The 24,921-nt window shown below is 42.2% G+C and overlaps 1 protein-coding gene across 2 annotated transcripts in view; it reads left to right on the top strand.

The window, feature by feature from the left end:
- Positions 1–1,798: 1,798 nt before the first annotated feature.
- Positions 1,799–24,921, top strand: part of FUBP3 (far upstream element binding protein 3) — a 62,768-nt gene continuing 39,645 nt past the window's right edge. For both annotated transcript variants that reach the window (XM_025170356.2, XM_007433983.3), the window contains exons 1-2: positions 1,799–1,899; positions 18,392–18,497. In XM_025170356.2, coding sequence (XP_025026124.1) covers positions 18,395–18,497 — 103 coding nt within the window. In that variant the 5' untranslated portion in view covers positions 1,799–1,899; positions 18,392–18,394. The remainder of the gene's footprint in view (positions 1,900–18,391; positions 18,498–24,921) is intronic.

Raw genomic sequence — 24,921 nt, 5'->3', positions numbered from 1 at the left:
TTGGAGTCAAATTAACAGGAGAGCATGGGGTGGGGGGAGGAATTGGTTCTTTATGTCTGTCTGTAGCTCCCAACGAAGTCAGCAAACAGAACTAAGGAGGAAACTTGTAGACCAAGAGGATTTTTCCCTTGCAGACTGATTGCCTGTTTCAGTCGCAAAGCTCAAGAAACTGGCAACAGGAATTTCAAATGTGTCACATACAGTATGTGCAGTATGTGATTAGTTACATACCAAATGTTGTCCTTTCAAAATTGTATGAAACTATCTTCAACGAGTTTGGGTCCACCAGGCTGGTTTACCCCAGATGCTAAACTTTAATGTAAGGACCCACTTACCTCTCCAAGTGAACTATTTCAGAGATGCAGAACCACCACTTAAAAGGCCCCGTCCCTTAATTCCACGCGTTTCTTTCTTAGAAATCCTTTAACCCAGCATTCCACACAGTGTTCAGGATGGCTTCCAACCAAGCTGGAATCCAGAATTGTTCTAATTTGTGATGTGTTATAATAGAGCTGGAAGTAAATCAGCTTGGCAACGACAGCTTGGGGACACAGGGGAGTGGCACAGATCTTCAGTGGTACCACGCCCCAGAGTGGAAATGCCCTGCTATCCTTCTATCAAAAGGGAGAAACGCTGGATATTGTTGGGTTGGCCTAAGACATTGTTGAAGACAAAGCTCCAAGAGAAAATATATAGCATTAACTTGACTTTCCATGAGCAATGTTAACCAAGGAAGAATTTTAGATGAGGAACATCTATGGTGGAAGAACCTTGAGTGATGGATGTCTAGTGTGGAAGCATTTTCCAGGAGGAACATTAATCAGGAAAGCATTTTCAGTGAGGAACATCTACCATGAAAGAGGTTGGGTGAGAAACATTTTTCAGGAAAGCGTTTTCCATGAGGAACATTAACCAATGAAACATTCTGGGTGAATATCTATTCTAGAAAAGCTTTGGATGAAGGTCTAATTGTGGAAACACTTTCCATGAGAAATATTAACTGAGGAAGCACTTTGGGTGATGAATGTTAACTGAGGAACCATTTTTGGGGTGAGAGTATCTATCATGAAAGAACCTTGCATGAAGACTCTCTACTGGGAAAGCATTTTTCATGATGAACGTAAACAGTGGAAGCATTTCAGATGGGGAACATCTACCATGGAAGAGCTTTAGATTAAAAACATCTATTGTGGAGTGTTTTCCAGGAGAAACATTACTCAAGGGACCATTTTGGGTGAAGAACATTTACTGTGGAAGAGCTTTGAGTGAGAAAAATCTCACGATGGATTTTGGATGGAGAACATCTACCATGGAAGCATTATCCATGATGAATGTAAACAGTGGAAACACTTTCGGTGGGCAGCATCTCCCATGGAAGAGCTTTGGGTGAGGAACATCTACCATGAAGGAGTCTGCATGAAGAATATTGACCACAGGAACATTTGGGGTGGGCAGCATCTCCCATGGAAGAGCTTTGGGTGAGTTTGGGGTGGAGGACCTCTATCAAGGAAGCCTTTGGGGCAGGCATGTCTCCAAGGGCGGTCCCGATCCCGCAGCGGTTGCGCGCGAGGAAGCCCAGCGCGGCGCGTGGCCAGCAGGCAGCCCAAGGGGAGGGGCGATGACGTGTCCGCACTCCCGCCACGCCCCCTCCTGCTAGCTCCGCCCCCTGCGGCCTTCCCGCGGAGGAGCCCCGGGCACGTGACGCTCTCCCGCCGTGACGTCACCCGTCCCTCCTCGCCCGGCCAGCGCCGCTCTCCTTTCGCGCCCCCTCCCCGTTCTCCTTCCGCTTTCCGGCGGAAGCGAGGGAGGGACTTCCTTTTCCGGGTACGGGTCCCCAGGCGGAGGGAGAGCGAGGCAGCCAGAGCGCTTGAGCCCCCGGGCGCAGGACGGAGAGGCCGAGTGAGTGGCGGCGGCCGCGGGGCGCGGCGCGAGGGGCTGGAGGGCCCCGCGGGGCCGAGGGGGAGCCGGGGCGCGGCTCCGCGGGCCGCCGGGGCAGAGCGGGCAGCGGGAGGAGGCCGCAGGCCCGGGCTTGGCTTGACAGGAGGTGGGCCGGGCCGCCCAATGGGAGGCCGGGGGGCCTCTTGGGGTGCCCCGGCCGTCCGAGGCATGCCGGGAAGGGGGGCCAGCTGCCTCAGGGCTCCCCCGCCCCTCTCTGCCTCGCTGACGCTTGAACCCGGGGCGCTGCGGGGTCTGCGCGCTGACAGCCCCCCATCTTTGGCCTTGCCCCCGGGGGCTCCCCAGGATCCGCCTCCCCCCCATTGGGGCCCGCAGCAGCAGCAGCAGCAGCACTTCTTCGGCTTGCCTGACGCGCTGTCAGTTGCTCCCTGGTAGATTGCCCTTGGATGTGGAGGCTCGACTGTCCAGAGCGAGCAGCAGCCTCGTCCCAAGCGGGGCTAGCCAGGAGCGGAGGGTCCCTTGCCCTGGTCTGCTTTCCTACACACAAACACACACACACGCACCCAGAGCCCGGGGAAGGCCCAGAAATGAGATGTGGCGGCCCCATCCTCAGCGCTGGGGATTTTGACCCAGCCTGCCAGGGGCTGTGTAAAGTCTTCCTAGCGGGCTGGTGCCTGCCGTCCAACCTTGCATCCTCCATGCCATGCGCCAATGCTGGTGTCAAGCCAGCTGTTCTGACTGGAGCCTGTGGACCGAGCGCCTTCGGTACAAATCCTTATTTGCGCTCCCTCTACTTCCAGCGGGCTTTATTCGTTAACCCTGAGCATTTTCCGCTGACTTTCCCTCTGCCCTGCGATCGTTCTCGGCAACTCCGCTCACTTGCAGTGGGACCCTTTTAGCTAAACTAAAAACCCCTTATATCCTGTCCTGACAGGGGGAATGCTGCAGCCCCCTTACGGTTTTCTTTGCTCTTTTCTGCAGCTGTACCAAATCTGCACGCAACCAGATGCTGCGCCGTCAGTTGACAGACTTGCAGCCAGGACAATGCAAGTTGTTTTGTCATCGCCTTTGCTAGTCTCCTCTTGTACTTCTTTTTTAGCTTCTTATCAAAGCGTTGCTTCGTTTTTGGCCCTGCGCACGAGAAAGTCTGTGTTCTTCAACTCTGTCTTGCTTTGTTTTTTATGCAGACATACGTCTATACCCATCACACTACTGTATTCTCTTTCTGGATGAGCAGATCTTTGCAAAGCACAGAAAAGGAATAACAAATAGTAAGCTGAGGAAATTAAAGTACAACTTAAGAAAAATGGACATATCTGCATCTACTTTATACAAACATTCTGCCTCTCTGTAACTTTCTATCCTTACAAACCATCCTTGTTTCCAACCACATCCATACACTGCTCCCTATGTTCTTGTGTACTTTTAAGTTCTGATTTCTCTGTTTTTGAGGATCTTAGGAACTCCTTTTAACCATGATTTTGGTCTTCCTGTCCTCTCTATCCATTCATTTTTCCTTTCTTTATTTGTGTTATAATCCAGTCCTTTTCCATTCTCTGTATATAACCAAACTGTCTCATCACACTTACATTTATATTTGGCCCAGAATTCATTCAGCATTCCTGATTCTGTTTCTTCTTGATTTACAAGACTTCTTAAGTCCCCCATTCCTACTGCATCCAACTTAGTTTTTCTCACAGTACAGCCAGCTCTCACTTTCCTATAAAAAATGGGGACAGAAGCACACTCTTGTAAATAGCTGTTTTCTTTCAACAAACATTCATTCTATGCAACAGACTATATGCTTCCCGCTACTTTTCTACCAGCATGTACACATCTTAACATTTCTCCATCCATTTTGCCAGCTTTAGTAAATATTGTATTAAGATACACAAATTCATCGACTTGACTTAGGTTTTTTGCCATTGCCTTATAACTTATAATTGCTCACTTCATTTTCCTTGTCAAACACGACCACCTTGGTTTCTGATACATCAGTTTTCAGATCTATGCTCATAGTTACATGCTACAATCTATTTAACATTTGCTGCAAATCATTCAGGTTCTCAGCCAAAATGTATTTATTTATAATTTAGATGACTAAGATGGTCCAACTCAACATTGGCATAATCTGTGTACCAAAGTATGTATATAGCCACACTCCCAAAGAACGTACCTCTAATACCATCACAACAATTGCTTATGTATTTGTTCATAAATATGTTAAACAATTGAGGGAGCATCACCCATCCTTACCTTATTCCCTACTCAGCGTTAAACCCTTTGCTAAGCATTCCATTTACTCTCATGCATTCTTTAGTTCCATCATATATTTACTCGTATTCGGCAACCAACCTTCAGTTTCATATTCATGCAAAACAAAACTTTTAGCTCAATAGACAGACACACACACACATGGACAGGGGAAGAAAAGGAAAAAAGCAGTTGCAGGAAGAGAGGTGAGATTAACCAAGTTCTTTGCAGAGGCCTTCAGGACAAGTTCTCTTATTCACTTGCTGTCAGTTGAAATTGACAGTCTTTCCACATCTTAAACGCTAAAGTTCTCTTAGGCGTTATGATTTCAGTCTAATTTAATCTAATTCATCAGATGCTCAAAATGTTAGCTGTGAAGTACAATCCAAACCTCTTGATGAAATAAGTCAAATTCTCTCTCTCTCTCTCTCTCTCTCACACATACACACACACACACGATTATTTATTTATTTGCTTGATTTATATAGCCACCCATCTCACTTTTACGTGACTCTAGGCGGCTTGCGGTATAACAAATAAAACACAAAATACATAATGTAAAACAAAAATAAAAACACACAGCAGCCAGGAATGATCTAACCCAGTGTTTCTCAACCTTGGCAACTTTAAAATGTGTGGACTTCACCTCCCAGAATTCCCCAACCAGCATTCTGGGGAAGAAGCTGGCTGGGGAATTCTGGGAGTTGAAGTCCACACATCTTAAAATTGCCAAAGTTGAGAAACACTGATCTAACCTATCATCCATACAAGCAGGAGACAGGGTCTAATTGATGTCCAGGGCCCCAGGCTCGAGCGCAAAGCCATGTATGTATTTATCTCATATCTTATGTGTTTTTATGTGGGTGTTATACAAATATATAATATAACCTAAACAAGCCTCACCTACCGGATCATCTAGGGAGAAGCTCCTTTTGGGAGGGGAAGAGAGCTGAATAGATGCTGCTTTTCAGTGATAGCACTGGTGCTTTGGAATAGTCTTCCAGGGGAGATCAGAGTAGCCCCCCTCCCAGCCCACTCTAAAGATCTTTTTTGAAGGATGTTAAAAACTGAGCTCCTTTTGGAGAGCATTCAAGCTGAGTTCGTGATGCACACCCTCTTTTATTCTAATTTTTATTCTTTGCCTTTATTTTGTTTGAGTGGTTGTTGAGATGACTTATTAGTTTATGATTTTCTGATGCATGGATATTTTACATCATTTTTCATATCATGGAAACTGCCAAGAGTCCTTGGATTGTGGTGGAATATAAATGTGATAAAGTATAATACTTAAGTATAAAAATAAATAAGTTTTTGTTTCTTTTAAAGCAGAGGTCCTTAACCTGAGGTCTTCAGACCTCTTAATCTCTCACTCTTTCAGGGGATCTGTCCTCCTGAACTTGGATGGGAAAGATATTACAATTTTATTTTTCCTGACCTCTAATTGAAATTTTGATTTTAATTCAATAATGTATGTAGGTACCAAAATAACGTATGGTCTGTATGCCCCCAGAAGTAAACTTCAATAAATCTCACTATCTAAAATTATTATACTCTAAAAAGGGGTAATATCTTGTTATTGATTTAATGAATTAATAACAGAGCATCTGTGTTTGTTATTTTATGCATTTCAATAGTATTTTTCTGAGGAGGGGCCTGTAGATTTTCCCAGACTCTCAAAAGGTGCATGGCACAGAAAGATTAAGGAGCCCTGTTTTAATGTATCCTAGATGCCAAAGGCTTTTTTCTTTCTTTGTCATTTCAAATTATTTATCAACCAAAGTGATGTAAAAAACCCCCAAGAAACACTTCTTTTTCTTCCTTGAAACATCTCTGTTTTTGATCTCTTAGGGAAAAAAAAGGAGAAAGGCAATGAGAGAAAACTGTATAGCAGCCAAGTTTACAATTCTGTAAAGTGTCCTCTATTTTAAACTAGTGTCCTCTATTTTAAACTATTGGTACTAGAATAGTTTTGTCAGTTTGTGAAGCAGCTTGGGTGCTCCTTAGTGTCTATCTAGGGAGGCCTCTTGAAAACAGAGATGAGATAACTTGGATGCGTGAACATTCACAATATATGTCATGCTTCTAAACTAGCCACCCCCCATAGCATTGTTACTGTGTCATTTTTTCCCACAGCAAGCACATTAAGGATCAATCTGTCTCCCTTTTCTTTGTGCATTAGCTATTTAATATCCACCAGTTGTCACCACTGTGTATTCCTTCAAGGTTGAACAAAAAATCCTTGTGTGGTGACCTTCCTTGGTCCCTGTGAAGTTGTCTTATGCTATTGCTCCATATTGTTGTGTCCTGATTACTCTAACAAGACGGTCAGTGAATTATATCTTATCCGTGGTGACAGAAGATTGCCTGCATACCTTGGGCCAGGAAACCTGCTTTAGTATTCTCCCACCTTCATTATAGATTTCATTTGGGCAAACCATAGGCTTCCCAAACTATCAGATAGGAAGGTCTAGTGGTTCAGGTCTGGCTTCATGTTTATTTTGCTAAGTCTGCAATGAAGTGCTTGTATCTTGACACTCTTGCATCATACTAGGTTCAGTAGAAAAGGTTTATTATCTGTAACACATACAATAAAAAGGCTGTTCTGTAAAGCATTATATAAATGCCAGAGAGTAGCATTATCGTTCTTAAGACCAACCTCAAGCATCGGTTTCTCTCCAATCATTTCAAGGAGAATTTGGATTTTTCCTTTTCTTTACGTGATGGAACCGTTGACTTTTTTACAGGTACTCTAGTCTTAGAAGGGGTGGGCAGATAATTGAAATTGTAAGGGTCAGTTCTCAGGTTGATAAGGATTCAGGACAACAGTCGTAAAGGGGCACCTCCAGACTGTTATCAGTGAAAAGGTCCTGCTTCCTCACCCTTTAAGCTTCTTCTCGAATATCTTAGGAGATAAACTGGTATTTAAATAGGAAATAGTTCATTTGCCAAATTCCTATAATACTTCCTTTCAATTCAATACATCTTGTTAAGAAGACTGTATGATTTGTTCTTGGGGAAAGGATTACTTTCAGTTTGAGTCAGCTGTCCCAAAAACATGACCGCAGCCTTCTCAAGTTTCACCAATTTGTAGTCTGGATTTCTTTATATTCCTGGGGACACTTAGCATCTTAGTGGAGAAATAGAGGTGAATTCCTGTGTATGAATATCTTTATTTCCGGCCTATCCTGGTTTTGGTTGTTGGTTTTAGCAAGTGTCACTATCTGCCATCTTTTCAGTATACTGGTTATAACTTTCCCCTCTTGGTTTTTTTTTTATAGGCATTGTCATTGCATAAAAGAGTGCTGTTTCTTCTACAGTTCGTTAGTCATCTAAAGGCCCCCTTATGTTCTACCTTATCAAAGACTCTGTCCTTTTCTCAGTCTTCTATTTGAAGACCAACCCATGTTTATGCCCCCTTCCCCCATGACCACATATGGCATAATCATACTTCTGAATCATTGTTGAGGACTCTTGCTGCCTAAAGGAAAAGCAAAATAGCAGGCCAAGAGCTGAACTGTTGGTGTAGTGTCATGTATTCTTGTAGGATTCAGCATTTTTAGGTTCTGTATTAAGATTCACAGATTTTGCCCAGTTTTGATAATCAGACTCAGTTTTAGTTTTGAGGACCTTCTTCTGAACAGAGTTGGAAATATGCTTGAAGATCTACTTAGGTTTACCTCCTGGCTGCCAATATATCTGAGAGGTGGCTATCAAGTCTTCTTTTATAGGAGATATCTCCCAAGGCTTTCTTATTTACTGTTGGATAACAAAGCTTCTCCTAGAGTCCCCTAGGAGTTGAGTGTAACACAATTTCAACCATTCCTGTAGAGCTACACTTGAGCATTCCATTTTGTGAACCTGAATGCTGATTAGGGTTAGGGTTAAAGATTGATTTGAGGTCCTCCAAAGCACAGCACTCAGAGGGGGCATCCCCCATATTTGAAAACAGGACTGGCCCTCGCCTCACTGTATTTTGAATCTATTTGGGAAAGTCCCTAGGTCCAAGTTCAAGAGAAGAGCTGAGCTTCATTACACTTACCTGGATGAGATGTTTACTGGGATAAACCTATTTGTAAGCTGGTACTTCTAAACCTTAATGTGAATGACAGTACAGACTATTGAATGTCTCTTGACCAAAGTCTTTTTTTGGGCCAATTAGGCTTGTATAAGATTAGTAGGGGCACACTTTGTGTTGAACTACAATGTGACTAGTTTGTTTTGTCTTAGCAAATGGTCTAAATCCAGCCCTAGGTTGTGAACCATGGTTTGTGGCTTAGTGTTGTAGGTTACTTTACTCATGGTGGCTTATTCAACAAATTGTGGTTGAAACAAACCATGGTATACTGTAATATGTGAATCTAGCCACTATAAGTGATGTGAAAGTATCTGGGTGGCTGAGCTACGACCAGGGAGAGTTAGTTCAAGTTCACCCGCAGCCACAGAAGCTCCCTAGGTGACTTTGGGTCAACCTATCTCATAAGGTGGCTCTTGTGAGGACCAGTGAAAGGAGGTATCTCTATAAGCTGGCATGAGCTCTTGAAGGAAAGGCAGGATGTTAATCTGTGAAATAAAATAATGCTTCAGTCATCTAGAAAATTCTTCCGAGGGCCATAACCACAGCCCAGATGCTTATCCTTCACTCCATAGGTAGAACATGGCAAAGAATATCCTTGTTCCCTCTTTTGTTTTGAAGAAGAATTAGAATACTGTTTAGGCAGTGCTATTGAGATCCTCTGGCTGTCAGCACTGATACCTTCCAGCACTATCTTCCAGGGTCAAGTAAAAGTATATTCTGGCATGGAGAATCTATTTATCCTGTTGCTTAAATCTGCCTTTAAGTACTTACCTGGGGGCTTTCAAGCACTTTTGGATTTTGCTGGCATCTGGGGCTTCAGTGAACTCAATTTTCAGAACAAATTCCTTTAATAGGGTTCTTAAAAGTAATTTTAAAAAACCCCTCCTTCCTATTCTTCCTAGTCTATGTAAACCTCTGCACTGTTTTCTGTCTAAGCCACCACTGGATACTACATAGGATAATAGATGTTATTATTTTAATAAAGCCATAACGCGCATGAAACACTCTCAAAACTTGAAATACGCTTCATAAATTATGATCGTACCTATGGTATTATGTTTCTGTAATAGCTTGGCAGTGGCTGGAACTTTCTACCGTGGGATCTGGCCGTATTGGCTGTTTTGAATCATGACAAATCAACTGTGTGCATGGCTGATCCTGCTGACTGTTGTCATTGCACAGACAGCTCTATCTATGCCTTGTTTGGCATGCTGTCCAAACCAGAGTCCCTGGTCAGGCCACCTGCTAAGAAACCATGGTAAGAGCAGTGTGTGGCTTATTCATCAAAACGAGTTGCATAACAAAACAGCTCGTGCAATTATTTGTTAGTAAGGCAGAATTTAGCTTGCCACATCATCCTAGGGCATTCATTGTTATCCAGTGCATTCACTTTAAAACCTTTCTGGCTGCGCAGTTCTGTGCAGAATTTAATCCAACACGTACCCTGGACTGCACGCACAATCACGCAACATCCTTTCCTGCTTCTCTTAGACCTGTAGATCTGATTTTTCTCCCGTCCCTTTTCTTTGTGAATACTACTTGAGACATCCTTGGAAAGGTAGTGGTTCGCCTAGAAAAGTCTGTAGCGAGACACCTGTTGATTATAGGGTATTTCCCCACCCCACCCTTGATAAAATTTCTGAACTCCTGAACAACAAACCCTTCTGCCTTGGGCTTTGAAGGAAACTGGTTTAAAAAGCATTTTGTGGTGTAAATTGGTGGAGAGCAGATTGCAGGATTGTCTTTTTTTCACCCATAAAACCTGTACAGCTGCCTCTTAGATGTGTGAACGTTTGCTTCTGGCTGTTCCAGGTTGGGTTTTGTGCTCTTCTTAAAGGTCTGCTCTCTTGGATAACCTTAAAGTGTTTATAATCAGGCCTGGGTTCTGAAAGTGGGGACTTTGTCTTGGAATTGCCAATGTATCTGTACACAGTAATGAGTAAACATGGTGGGAATTTTGCAATAAGCCTTGGCCTGCTTTTCCAGGTGAAGCTACACAGTGGGAATCTGGTTTGTAAGTTCCAAACACTTTTAGTAGAATAATTACCCTTACCTCAAGAAGAATCCAGCATCTGAATCTATTATGTGTAGATCATAGGCACAGTGGACTGGTCCTTTTAAGGTAGCAGTCTTTGAGAAGAGGAACATCCCAATTCCTTAAGGAAATCTGTGCACATAGAAGAAGGCTTCTGTGTGTGTGTGTGTGTGTGTGTGTGTGTGTGTTATTTTTCACGCTTCTATCCCACCACAATCCCAAGGCACCTTACACAGAACTTAAAAACCAAGTAAAACATCCAAGTACAAATGTCCATAAAAACAATAAAAACGACAACCAATTCTGTTTGTTAGCAGGTCAGTTGACGGCAAGAACGCTGGGTTAAATGGAAGGTCTCCATTTAATTTGGTAGCTTTTTGTCTGACTTTACGTTACACTGAATTAACCCGTTTTTGTTATATACGCAAAGGTTGGTTTACATCACACCTCTAGCCAAGTCAATTCAAAGCCTGATATTGATGATGTTATAGTTACTCAACACATTAAGCCACAAAAGACTACTTGAGGTTGTGTGAGTGCAACCACTAGTCTTTAACTAACCTGCTTGGTTGTCTTATACAACCTAGCTTTTGAATTGTTCTGCTTTCTGTTTCTTACTGAATGCATTTCCCCTTTCCAGCACCTAAGTCATAGGAAAAGTTAAGCTACGTGGCTTAACTGTGGGAATAGGACACAAGTGATATTGATTCTTCTCCAGCAGACTTTCAGTCCTTTGCTTTAAGGACTAAAGGATTGTTGGGGAAGTGAGATATGTATGCCTTTTTGTATGGCAGATAATAAGTTTTACATGTAATTTGACCAATGTCACAAAAATCCTTCCTTCCTTTAAGACGGTGTTATCTTTGTGACATGCAGTTTTAAAGATTTTTTTACTGTGCTTTGCCTTTAAGTAAGGCGTAGTGAGAGTATATATGTATGTATGAGAGTATTTATCATATTTGATAAAAGAACTAGTATCGTTGAATGTCAGCATTTGCTTGGGCTAGAGATGCTTCTCTGCAAAATTTAATGTCTGTTTGTTTAGAGCATTGGTTCCCAATGTGGGCAGTGTCTGGATGTCAGCACTCAGCCAGTGTGGGTATTGCTGAGAATTCTGGGTGTTGAAGACCATACATTTGGAAGTTGCTGATAATCATAGTTTAGCAAGAGCTGGACAGCTGGAAACTGTGCACTCCGAATTAGAATTTGCATTTCTACGCCAGTGTCTTGGAAGCCCCAAGCATTCGTTCTTTTATAGAATATAACTTACCTTTCCCCAACCTGGTACCTTTCAGATACAATGAACGAAAACTTCTGCAACCCAAACGGTTTAAGGGACTTTGAATTATGGGAGCTGTGTTATTACCATGTTGTTGTTGTTGTTGTTCAGTCGTTAAGTCGTGTCCGACTCTTCGTGACCCCATGAACCATATTACATTATTACCATGTTGGGTAATGCTAAAATATTTAATCCTGATTAAAGTACATCCATACCCTGTCAACAATTTTGGATCTTTGCAAGATTTATTAAAATAAATTCCACTTCAAGTCATGGGTTGGTGGATAAGGAGCTTGGATAATCTCTGAACTCACATGTTCACGCTCAAGGTGCTGCTTCAGAGGTCTAGAAATCAGAGCATAAATCACGTTTAAGGCTTTTCTGTATAACCAGACGTGTTTGGCGTTTGATTTAGAATACAGGAAGCTGCTTGAACCTCTGAGACCATTGGTCCTCTGAATTGTCTGTGTTACCTATCTGTAGTTCTGTAGTCTTTCTGAGTTCTTGGAGATGTTGGATTTGAATATGGGACCTTTGATGTTCTACCACCAATTCTGATTTCTTCTTTTAGTTAAGTTGTAGATCTGACATCCTCTTCTTCCACCACAAGTATTAGAATGGACTTTTTAGACTTTGCTTTAAAAGAACAAACAAAAGGTAAAGATGCCTTGGCCAACTTTTATTATAATTGCCCAATATGTTTTGGATGCATTTTTCAGAACCTTAGACTCTTTCCCCATTTTAGAAGGGAAATCTTACACTCATGATTCTCACGAACAACCTAAACTGGACTCAGTTGTTTTGATTTAAGAAACAGATCTTAATCTAGTGCAAGAATAAGCAACTTGGTACCCTTGAGATGTTTGGGGCTACACCTTCTACACGCTCGTACTGTTGGTCATGTTGATTGAAGCTTGAAGTTTTAAAGCATCTGGAAGGCACCCTTTTTTAAAATCCTTGGTCAGGTTCAGTATCCTGCTATTCAGACTGCCTAGCCAGAGGCCTGCAGGAAAATCACACAAGAGGTAACCTACAACAATTTTCCACCATTGCTTTCCAGTCCTGGAATGTGTCATCTCCATTGTCATCATTCTGGAGCCACTGATCTTTTCTCTGTCTTGAATTTATCCCTTTTTAAAGCCCCATAAGTTATTGGCTCTCACTATATTCCACAAGAGTGAATTTAGTAAGTACATACTGCATTGAGTGATCCAGTTTATTTATGCTTTCCTTGCATTTCGAGCATTGCTATCAAACAATTTCATTGGTTGACCTGAGTTCTGGTATTGTATGAGCAGAAGAAAAACTTGCTTTACTTCTTACTATGCATCATTTTAGAAACCTCACGTACGTTCCTCCTTCTGTCTTTATTTCCCTCCAAATTTCAAAATTTGCAAAAGTGCCCATCCAGTCCTATGACTGTTTTTGGCTTTCTGAAACTTTTCCAGGTCAGCAAATGTTTTTTCCATTAAGGGGTATTGAGAATCTGTATAACAGATTTGTACACAGTCTTTGCAGTTCAGATGATTTGATGGGCCTTTTTCTACTCCTTCCCAAAAGATTTCTAGCATGGATTTCTTCTTCTTTTTCTTCTTCTCTGTCACTAGATGGTTGGTTTTCACTGAGCCATTTACCTTTCTTTCCTGGACAGTTGCTGCCAACTTAGCTCTCTGTGTATTTGTAAAGTCAGGATTTTTCTTCCCCACTTTCCTTCTTTTTTTTTTAAGCTACCCTATTCCCCCAGTCTGAAGAAGTTAATTATTTTTCTCAGCTTGAGTTTTTATCCAGTGTCCACAATCTTCTCTCCCCTTGCTATGTATCTGTGATTCCAGATAATTGAAAACCGATGAAAGTCTGAGTTCCTAGCGTCTTCGTGGATACATCCAAGTAGTTTTTCCTTGGCGCAAGAAAGGGCTTGCTGTTGCCTTCTTTCAAGCTCTTTTTTCCAGTTCCCAAGCTAGCCTAAAAACCTGGAATTTCCTTGTGGATTCCCATTCAAGTACTAACCAAGTCTAAATGTAGTTCATTTTCTGACATCAGCCGTGATATCTTTTAGGAACATGCTGGTCTGTGGCCAAAAGGAAGATTTGACTGGACTTGAGTAGGAACGAATTATGTTGTTCCGCAAACAGATCATCAAGGAGGTCCCTCTGTGGAAGCTGCCTGTTTATTCTTGCACTTTTTTGCATTTGCTATTTATCCTGTATCATAAGTCTCAAGTGAGCTAACTCTTGGTTTTCAATGACATGGACTTGTTATATCTTTTATACGCTTCCTGAAGGAACATGCTTTAACGCATGCTGTTGGGAGAATCGTGCTGGAGTTTCCAGTTCTGGTTTGTATGCACTTTTCTCTCTTTCCTCCCTGCCTGCGCAACTGCACATTAGTACATTGGACGTTGCCCCTCTTTCCCATTTTATCTCTCTCTCTCAGGGCATTGTGTTACATAAGCTGGATCGGAAATATTTGCCAAACAGCTGCAGCCTTCAGTTTGACCAGAAAGGCCCTATTTGGAGGCCCAGACCCCCCAAAATAGATTTGAATGTTTTGGTTTCTTGGTATTAAAATCCAAGAACTGGATCTCTGGCAGGCTACCATCTTGGCAGGAAAAGCAGCCATCATTTTGGCCTATGCAATCAATGAAATAAGTTGTAAAGAATGGATTGTATCGTTTGAGGTCACAAGCTGGTTCCCCCTTGCTTTAATGCCTCTCCCCCCCCACACACCCACATATACATTAGGAATAAAACTGCACCCTGGGAAAAAACAATAGCAACTGACAAGGGGTCAGAAGTTTTTCTTGCCATCTTTCCCTTGCATATAATAGATTGAGAAGCAGTATTAAGAAAGGGGGGGGGAGAAAGAGCAACAATTTGAAGTGATAGATATCCCCTCAGCTGTTTCAGTGCTCTGCGTCTGGAGACTTAGATTGTAGCAATTAAATAGAAATGCCAGCGTGGAGCTTGTATTCTAGCAGCGGCAACACGGCTTCAATTAAAAAATCAGCCTGTCAATTTAAAATGAGCCTCCTCCCCAGAATGGTTTTTAAAAAATTAAAATAAAATAAAAACCCCAAGATGGCTAGTTCAGTCACTAAAGGGGAACATGTTTGGATCTCTTGCTCGGTTTTACTTTGTGAAGAATAGTCCTATTTATTTATCTATCTATCTATCTATCCATCCATCCATCCATCCATCCATCCATCCATCCATCCATCCATCCTCACCGTGAGAAGAAATGCTTGATTTATTGATGACGCTTTGTCGCAAGGCGAGTGCCAGTCTTTATGGCACAGGGAAGCCAATGATTGGGATGCTGAAAGATCACCAGAAAAAGGGTGGCCTTTTTTTTTCCTTCCTGGTCCAGTTTTTCCCTCTTGGAGAGTTCGAAGGTGAAGATGGGATTGGGAGGCCTTCCCCAGAGAAACTCTTCTTATCTTAACCCCACACCACCACCAAGCCATAGTGAAATTGCACTGCTGAACGTCGAGGCATTTTGCCACCCAATTTGGGCAGTGGGAGTTGGGTGGTGGCACTGCAGATTGCTCAGCCTGTGAGATCTCCAACCCCAAACATCTGGAAAACACCAGTGATTTCACTGCACTTAGTTCACCATACCTACGACAGACCAGGTCAACCTAAAACCTGAATTCATTTCCTTCTCCTTCTCCTTCTCCTTCTCCTTCTCCTTCTCCTTCTCCTTCTCCTTCTCCTTCTCCTTCTCCTTCTCCTTCTCCTTCTCCTTCTCCTTCTCCTTCTCCTTCTCCTTCTCCTTCTCCTTCTCCTTCTCCTTCTCCTTCTCCTTCTCCTTCTTCCCCTTCCCCTTCCCCTTCCCCTTTTCTTCCTTCCTCCTCTCATCTCTCTCTCTTTCCTATTCTCTCCTTTCTTCTCCCATCTCTCCCTTTCCTCCTTCCTTCCGTCCTTCCTCCCTCAAAATTTTTAAAAATATGTCATTATAAAACCTCAACTTAAATACAGAGGGTGAATGCCCTCACACAGGACTGCTAGAGTCTAAAAGCTCAGTGAAACAATTCAGCCTCAGTGTGCCAATGAAATATTAACTGGGTATCCTAGAAGGTTCAGGCTGGTGTCAAGCAAATAATTTTGTTCCCCAAATAAAGCCAGTGCGTTATTCTGTTGATTTTTAGGAGGAAACAAAATAGATACATTGAAGCCTCAAGTAGCAATATACCCCTCTTTATTTGATAGATAGATAGATAGATAGATAGATAGATAGATAGATAGATAGATAGATAGATAGATAGATATTTATTTATTTATTTATTTATTTATTTATTTATTTATTTATGGTGTTTTCTGTGCTGCTGAACTCCAGAACAGCTCTGAGGTGCCTATAGCAGAACTATTGAGGCGAACGATATCCAAGTGCTGACAATTAAAATATATTCCAGTTGCACTAATTGGCTCAGGAAGGCCATAATAAATAGAAAGAAAAGCTTCCTGTCTCCTAAATGCTTTCTTCCAGAGCCAACTTGGTATCCCTTTTTGGAAACTTAGTAGATGGGGGTAGTTCTTACCTTTAAAAATATCCCTCAGTTTCCCCCTGTGGTGGGAGGGCACTGATCTGAAAAATTGGTCCTTACTCCTTCTGATGATATAATCATATCTTCATTTCACCTTCTGTGGCCCTCGACCCAAAATGAGGAGGAGGAAGAAGAGATGATGGTGATGATTAAAAGAGGTCTTGCAGCAAAGTCATTCTTACAGTTACTGGTGCATTTGGCAGAATAACAAACTGATTGAGCAAACGATTACAGGAATTAAGTAATTCCGCCATCTCAAATGGATTTACCAAAACAAAGCAAAGCAAAACAACACAACACAACACTTTGCTGGGCAGACGTTACGTCTCCTGATGTCGCTTGGGTGAATCTAGAAATCATCCAAGCAACATACAAAGATTTAACATTTGGTCGGCTGCAATTCGAATTTCCAAAGAACCGGTCCCAGATCTGACCCTTGTATTTGTTCTTTATGCTGTGTTATTCTTTGATGGATGAAAACCTCCTCCTCCTCCTCCTCCTCTCCATTGTGTAAAAGGTGTGTCCACCTGCTTTAGCTATGGAAGCTTGACGTAAGATTTAAAAAGTCATGGAGTGAAGGATTTCTTTAAGTAACGGCAAGGAGACCCATGAGCCACCTTGAAGGATAAATCTGCTGGCATCTTCCTCCCAGCACCTTGGTTAATTTGCCTTTCGTTAATTTGGCTGGAATGTTGTTGCTTTTTAGAGAGGTCCATTCCTGTGTGTTTTAGCATTAGCAGATGGTCAGGGGTCATCAGCCTCATCGCTCTGTGGAGGGGAGGGAGGGAAATGTAATGTGCTACCCTTCTGGGGCCAGAGAGCACCATATTGATCTTCTGGGCAGAAGGCAAAGACTTTGGTACCCCTTAAATCTTCTGCAAAAGGGAGGAGAATAGCTCTTCCATCAGCAGGAGCCACAGGGGCAATAACTCCACATAGCTGAGATAAGGCTGTCTAATAGTAGCAGAAAGACTCCCAGCTGCTTAGTTATCCACATTCCTGAAAAGAAATAGTTGCAAAATGGGAAATAACTCTCATGTTCCAAGTGCTTCTTTCACAAAAGTCAGCTTTTCCCTGCTTTCCTCCAGAAATATTAAAGCGTTCCCGTGGTGGCTGGGGTTTTTAGAAGTTGAGGTTGAACACACCTAAGTTTCAGAAGGCAGATTGTCTTCCTCATGCTCTTCCTTTAAGCAGCCTGAGGAATGACAGAAGAATTACACTGAGACGCAACAACACCCTTTTTGTTGTCTGCTGTTGATTGATTAGGTGCCATCAAGTCATTTTTGACTCCTAGTGATCACATAGATAGATTTCTCCATGACAATCTATCCCTAACCTGTTCTTTCAGGTCTTCCAACGGTGCACCATCACTGCTTAATTGAGTCCATCTGCCGTGCTTCTGATCATCCTCTTTCCTTCCACCTTTTCCAGCACGATGGACTTCTCTAGGAATTGTATGGCTTGCTCAGATAGAAGTTGATGGATTGATTGATTGTATGCCATCAGGTCATTGTTTACTCTTAGTAAGATAGATTTTCTCCAGGAGGACCTGTCCCCAACCTGGTCTTTCGGGTCTTCCAAGGGTACATTCATTACCACTATAACTTGAATCTAACCACCTTGCTGCTGGTTGTCTTCTTCTCTTTCCTTCCACCTTTCCCAGCCTTAGAGCCTTCTCCAGAGAGCTAGGTTTTCACATAATATGGAAATATGGTTGGAAAAGTCACCTGCATGAAGGGAAAAAAAATCCTTTGAAATGCATAGGGGATAACAGTATGATGGGGGTCACAGGGTTGTGGCTAAGAGCACAGATGGGCTGGGGAGATGGAGATTCAAGTCCACCCTCCACTGTGGAAACTTGCTGGGTGATTTAGGGCCAGTCATTCTCTCAGCCCAACCTACTCACAGGGTTGTTTTTAATGGGGGGAAAAATGGAGGAGGAAATGCTATGTATGCTATCTTAAGCTCTGGAGGAAAAGCAGGATATAAATCAGACACATGGAATACATATATTGTAGAGAGTTCTTGCTGGATTCAGTGGGATTAAGCAAATTTTTCTTTTTCCTTTGAAAGTGCATGGGAAAGGAATGCTTCCTTTTATCTTAATTTAGGCCATGGAGCATGAAGTGGGGATAGGAACTATCTTAGTATAACTAAATCGATAGATGCAAGACAACAGATCCAAAGGTTTATTTGCCGAATTGGCAGTCTTGGTGCTTTCCCTCCAAGGCTGGTTCATTGCAGGAGCAGGCCCAGAAAACTGTACAAGTTTGACCCACCTAATGACTTTTTTTATTTGTCTGCTTACAGCAAATGGCTGCAAAAATTGGAGAAATTTCTCACTTGAACAATTCTGCACCAATCGTGGACCCCGCTGTGTATGGTTATGGAGTAAAACGGGCCTTGGACGATGGAAGTAAGTCCCCTTGTTTCAACCTTCGAAGTGCCTTTTACTTTAGCAGACGTTTGGTTTGGTAATGGCTGGACACGGGGAGGAGAATTAGGGCTTGTTGTCTTCCAGCGTGCTGGCCCTTCCAAGGGCAGAATGATGCAGAACTCGTAGAAGTGGTTAGAAGAATAATTTTGCCAATAGCAACAATGCTTGGGCACACTGTTTAGTCTTTCCCTTGATAAGATAAGGGGAATTGGGTGCTGAGTGGCACGAATTAATGTTCTGTCCAAGGAGTGCATGTCCGAGGGCAAATCAATTTTGGAGATGTTGATTAGCTCCAAGGGAGGTTGACATTTTCTCGTGGAAGGAAACAAAAAAGAGTAGAGTTAAGACTCCCCTCTTTGTTGGTCCAAGTCTGATGTGTCCTATCTCTACATTGTCTTCTGTGGCATTGTCATTTGTCCTAGGAAAGTTGTGTTGAGTTTTCTTTATTTACAGAGCTTGTATTCAGGACTTATATTCTGCTCCAATTCATTCTGACTCTGAGCAGTTTTGGACTGTTGTTTCTGTTTTATGCATGGACTAAAATTGCTCCATTTGGGGAGGGAGTCCTAAGTGTTTTGGGTTTAATGGATTAGAGACACTTAGTCCTGCTGGGTATACTAGAATATATTTGAGGGTCTTTCAGTCCTGTTTTGTCCATTCTGTGTTACTGGTGCCTAGCAAACTGCCTATTAATGCTTCACATCTGCCTTCCTGCTTTTTATATTGCCACAACCTTCCTCATTGGGACTACATCTCCCAGAATACCCTGCCATCTGAAGAAATGATAGGTCCTGTGCCATTCTGGGGGCACTGGATTTGGAGGAGACTGGACTCACTCACATTAAGCCAGGAGCAAAGAAGAAATAATCAGATGTGTTAATTTTTGCCCCTCATTTTATTTTATTTTAACAAACATTTGAAAGCACAACCAAGTGGGGGGGGAGCAAAAAAGAAAAAGCAGAAAAGAAATAGAGAAGAGATTTATAAGCAGCATAAAATGGAATAAGAGTTTTTGAGACAGCATTGGAGGAAGACAAAGGTGATCTTATATCAATTTAAGCACTTTAAAACCACTGTTAAAATCTAATCAGTGTTCAGTAATTAACAAAGGCAACCAACAAAATAAGGATCATCAATCAAAAGAAACAATTAATAGGAGTTTCTATCTAATTTGAGAAAGTCTGTATGTACTGTAATGAATTAGGCAAAATCTAATATTTTAAAAAACCTTCCATTAGGAGAAACTTTGGATACGGTACAAGTCTGTGCGCATAATTACAATCCATTAAAGTCTTCGTATTTATTCATTTAAACAATTTAGATGGCCGCCCATCTCACAGCAGTGACACTGGGTGGTGCACAAGTTAAAAATCTACAATTAAAGCAACAATTCAAATAATAGAGATTCAAGGCCACAAAAACAAATCCCAGCTTACAATAAAAACAACATCAGCCAGCAAATTCAGTATCAGACCTGGTGTTTAAATACAAAGCTATTTTTGACACTGATGCATGTTGACGTAGCTTAGTCTGCTGTTCTAAGACAGGAATTGTGTGTAATTTCCAGTAAGAAGCATAAAATATCGTAGCAGCCATTACCATATACAGAGCCAACTCCATATACTTTGTACAGACATAAAGATTAGTAACAGTTAACAGAAAAACAGCTGGCAAGAAAGAAAAGCTGATATTCAGACATTTGTTTCATTCTATGACGAATCATCTTCCAGAGCTGTTGAGCTGTAGTGTGTTAATTTTACCTGCTGTGACTTCAGGAATGTCTACACCTCATTTTTAATGCAAGTAGAAAATCTGCCTTGGAATGCCCAGAGCTCTCTCCATTAAAACATGTTTCCTCTTCTCTCTAGTAAGTTGCTCTTCCCAGAAAAAACATTCAGGTTTCAGAAGAACCTTGCAGTCACCTCTAAGTCAGTTGAAGGGACTACAACCAGAAATAAATTTGACAAACACTCCCATAGGATTTGCACTCCCATAGGATTAGAAATCCTATGATTAGAATATGGGAATATAGAATATTAAAACATGGGAGTGTTAAAAACACTCCCATAAGATTAGAAATAATAATATTTCCTTTCCCTACCAAGACAAAACGTCCATGTAATACTGCTACTTGGGATTTTCCAAATAATGGAATGGCCTTGTTCCTTTAAGTGCTGAACCACAGCTCCCATCTTTCCTGTTTGGTCATCAGCCATGCTGGCTGGAAGTGTTGTTTAATATTTTTGGGTGGCATAGGGTGGGCAAAGCTATATTCTTTCATTCTTTCATGAAGGCATTGTGGCCCTGGCTTACGTTGTGTGGCTAATTGTGTCCTGCTTTGTTGTAATGCTGTGATATGGAGAGTCATTTATTCTGACACACTTTACACAACTGGGGGCTGTACATTCTCTGATCCAGGTCTTTTATTGGGTGTGCCTTTTCTCCCCCCCCCACCTGCCTTTCTAAACTTGAATATATCTGCAGTTCTGCACCTAACATGAAGGTAATCTATGTAAATCCTTGAATTATCATCACTTCAGTAAATGTTGTCTCTCTGGTCACCAGCCCAGCTTACTTTTTCAAACAGGACCCATATTTTTCTCACCTCCACACCAAGGCTTCTTCAGTCCCTTCCTTCTCAACTGAAGAACAACAAAAGAATTTAGTGTTTCTCCTTGCCTTTGCTTTGGATCCCATGTGATTCGAGCCCAAACTAAGTTAGGTTGTTTATTTTGGGCAAAGCGTGTTGGGAAAACCCAGCTTATTGCAGTTATATTCTGTCCCCACATCCCACCAAGCTTTGCAACCAGGCCGTTTGTTGTTCACCTCATTGCAAGTTGGTTAACAACTTCATGTACAAGATATATTTCCTTAGCAGTCCAGCCCATTCAACCTATCCCCTCCCTTCCTCTGATTCATAATTTAGCCTGGAAGAAAATCTGTAATTGGCCCCCGTGCCAACAGAATTGCCCTGCACTCTCTGCTCGCTTGGAGATGATTGGGAAAGATTTGATAGAGGAAGAAAAAGAGGATCTGGGATACAGTCCTCATTTGTCTTGAGTTGCCTGAAGATTTCCTTTACTGCTTCTTTTCATCTCTCTAACACTCATGCATATTCTAAACCCAGGAATGGCAACCTCAGCAGCGAGAGATGCCTGTAAGAGTTGTACCTATCCATTTCTGAAACTAGACAGCTGATTGATAGAGCATTACGAAATGGAGATGCCCTGGCAGGGCATCGATTGTCACAAGTTCCCAGAGCTTTTCTAAGTGGAGGGGTGGGGGCGGGGGCGTCATTTTGAAGAAGCTGTCCGATATCGCCTGGCTTAAAATAGACTTAATCTATTCCTCGCACAACTGAAAATGGCTGAACTGACCTGGGCAATGGGCATGAAATGGAGCTTGAAATGCAGAACTCATTCTCGTTTTCTCATTCTCCACCCTCCTTTTTAAATTATTTCCTGCAAAAGGTGCTCTACTTTCTTAAAACAGGCAGCTGAAAACCTGTAGTAATTGGGCTGCTCGGCAAGGAGGGGGGAAACATTTTTCATGGCTGTGATTTTCTTAAGCACCTTGCGTCTGCCAAGCTGCCTCCTGGCAAATCTGTTTTAATTTTTATCTTTCTACCACCTCTGCTGAGAAGGCTTTCAAACTTCAGTCTTTGTGTGCCCTCTCTGACTAGTACTAACTCAGCTTTTCTGGCACCTTTTTTTTGTTTAATTGAAGAGCAGGGGATACATTCTGTAAGTAGATGTTTGCTTTACTTGTTTATGATGTAAAAAGAGGAAGCCAACTTTGCCTATCTTCAATCTGTTTCCATCAAACAGAGAAGGCAATGCTTTGAAATCGTTTTTCTGTTCTCACTGAGATGAGTCTGGACGATGCCTATTTGTTGACTGATCCAAGGTGGCAGAACTAGCCTTAGATGGCACCCACCATTATTAAGCACATTGGCTCTGTCCAACAGCCTTCCCAACCATATGCCTTCCAGATGTTTTGAAGAGTGATTCCCACCGCCAACAACTCTTGACCATCCTAGCTGGGATTAATGGAATTTGTAATCCCAAATATCCAGAAGTGCCAAAGTGGGGAGGACTCTGAAGAGCAATACGGTCTCTCATCTGGTAGGGCTTAGACTGGATTGGTCAGCTAAATAAGAAGGCTGGCAGTCTATCCACATTAAGGGGCAACCAAGGTGAGTTGCGAGGAAGAGTCTCAGGTTGTGAACCATGCCTGGAATTCTGTAAGATAACGACTGAGGTTCAGCAATGCATTACATCTCCTCCATGCATGAACTTACTAGTAGGTTGACACTTGCTTCTCCCAGTCTACACATGGGGAGGACGTCCTGACTTTCAGGCCTGTTGTAACAAAGGTGCAAAGCCACATGAAGCATTATGACCACCTGGAAGTGCAATTCTGACGTAGGCCATCCGTCTACTATGTGTCATTCAACCATAGAGCAGTATCCCTCAACTGGGTTGAGGCTACAACTCCCATAAATTCTCAAAGGCTGTGTGAAAACAGCTGTTGACATTTGTGGGCCTTTGGGCCAGCATGCTAAGCGAGCCCTGCTGTTGATTTGGTGGGTTGTTTTGATTGATTGTGAATGTAACATGGTTTTTAGACCTAGGGCTTGTGTGATATTGATAGTTTGGGGTTGTGTATTTCAGTTAATGTTGGCTTTTCATCTTCTGTTCACTGCCTACAGTCACTGTTGTGAGATGGCTGGCTATGTAAATGGTTTAAATAAATGAAATAAACGACATGAAGGTTTGTGGTCTGCATTGTTCCGGCTTGGTCAAACCACTAAAGAAGGTAGTGTCTGTTTACAACTGGTCAATGAAGTGGTAAATTGATTAGTATTTTCAGGGGAAAGAAATAAAGGCGCTGAAATGTATACTTATTTCGGCTTGCCAGTAGAGAACTCGGCATGCTAATAAATCTAGGGATCGCTTTCGGAAAATGGTTTCTTAAAACCTGGCTTTTAGAGTTAATGAATGTGTTTTTCTTTCACTTGCCCAATTTGATTTGCGAATGTTTGTTGACGGGGCTGCCAGTTTTGTGAAACAATGCTTTCTAAGACTTTGCTTACAAAAAACCCTATTCCATAGTTTGTCAGCTCTTGTTGTACTGAATAAAGCACCGTGGGTTTAGTTTAACAACAGTCTAGGCTGAAAACCAAGCCTTTGCAAACAAACCATATTACCGCTTAGCATGACATGCGAACCTGATCCACCAGTGGCTAGGTTTCTGACAAGTTAAGCATCACCAAACCTGACCCAAGCCGGATTTGTCCATGGAGCACAACACAAGAATGATCTGGAATGCGTGGGGCAGCATACGTGCCTGGAAAAATATCAGTGATTGTTACCTGTATCATCAGGGTAGAGCTCAGCTAAGTCAACCCAACGCCAAGATGGGAGAGCAATTTAAATGGGAAATGGGGCTGATTTTTATGCCGCCTTTTTCCTTATTTTGCAGTAAAATGACTGCCATTATACCAGTTGTGCTTGGCAGATGTAAAAGTGGGGAAGAAGAGTGGATCGGGTGGCCTGCGAGTTCAGCTGCCTCTCCTCTGCTATTCGGAGGCTGATGGCCTGGACTATAAACGAGAGTTTGCATTCTGCCCCCCAGCCCTGCCTCTCTTAACAGAAATAAGGGGCCTTGTTTGACAGCAAACAGTGCTTTAAATTGTTTGTGGTAGGTTTGAACTCTTTTGCAGTATGTGGTATCACAAGGGTATCTGGAACAGGTCTTTGGTTCTGTTGCTTTGCCTTATCCTGGTGTGTTGGAGGTTCTGGGTTATATAGAAAAAAAAGGAGGGTACATTTGTTGAGCCTGTATGGATAGGTAGAGTTCTTGCCAAAGGAAATTCACATCGCTATATAATTCTAACTTTTTTTTTTCTTTGGAGGAAATCTGGTTTACAAATGAATGAGTCTAGAGAAGGGAGAATAGATTGTAGTACTCTCCATGGTAAATGTGGAGCTCCCTTTAAAAAAAAAAAAACAATAAGAAGCTATATTCAGACAAGGCTAGGTCAGATTTTTTAAAGCAATCCATAGTGGCTTCATTCACATATTGTTGCTAAGCAAAAAAACAAATCCAATCATGTTAGCCACAAGTCATGCTAAAATTACTCTGCAAGGAGAAAATTGTATACTAGGGAGAGTTTTTCCTCAGCTTGAGGGGTAGGTTGGAACTAGTTAGCATGTAGAGTGTTGCTTGACCATGGGTATCATTGAGTCATTCTCAGTCTTCCCCCTCCAACCTCCGTTCTTCCCCCTCCAACCTCTGTCTATGGTTGATGATAAGGAAGGTTGATGGTAAGGAAAGACAGCCATGTTCACACACATACACACACCCTGGTGAGAAAGCTGGGAATATGAATGCCATAAAT

Source organism: Python bivittatus, unplaced genomic scaffold, assembly GCF_059951505.1.
Source record: "Python bivittatus isolate LINGU-HERP-01145 unplaced genomic scaffold, Pbiv_v1 ctg000160_np1212, whole genome shotgun sequence".
Taxonomy (NCBI): domain Eukaryota; kingdom Metazoa; phylum Chordata; class Lepidosauria; order Squamata; family Pythonidae; genus Python; species Python bivittatus.
This window is presented reverse-complemented; position numbering and strand designations above follow the sequence as displayed.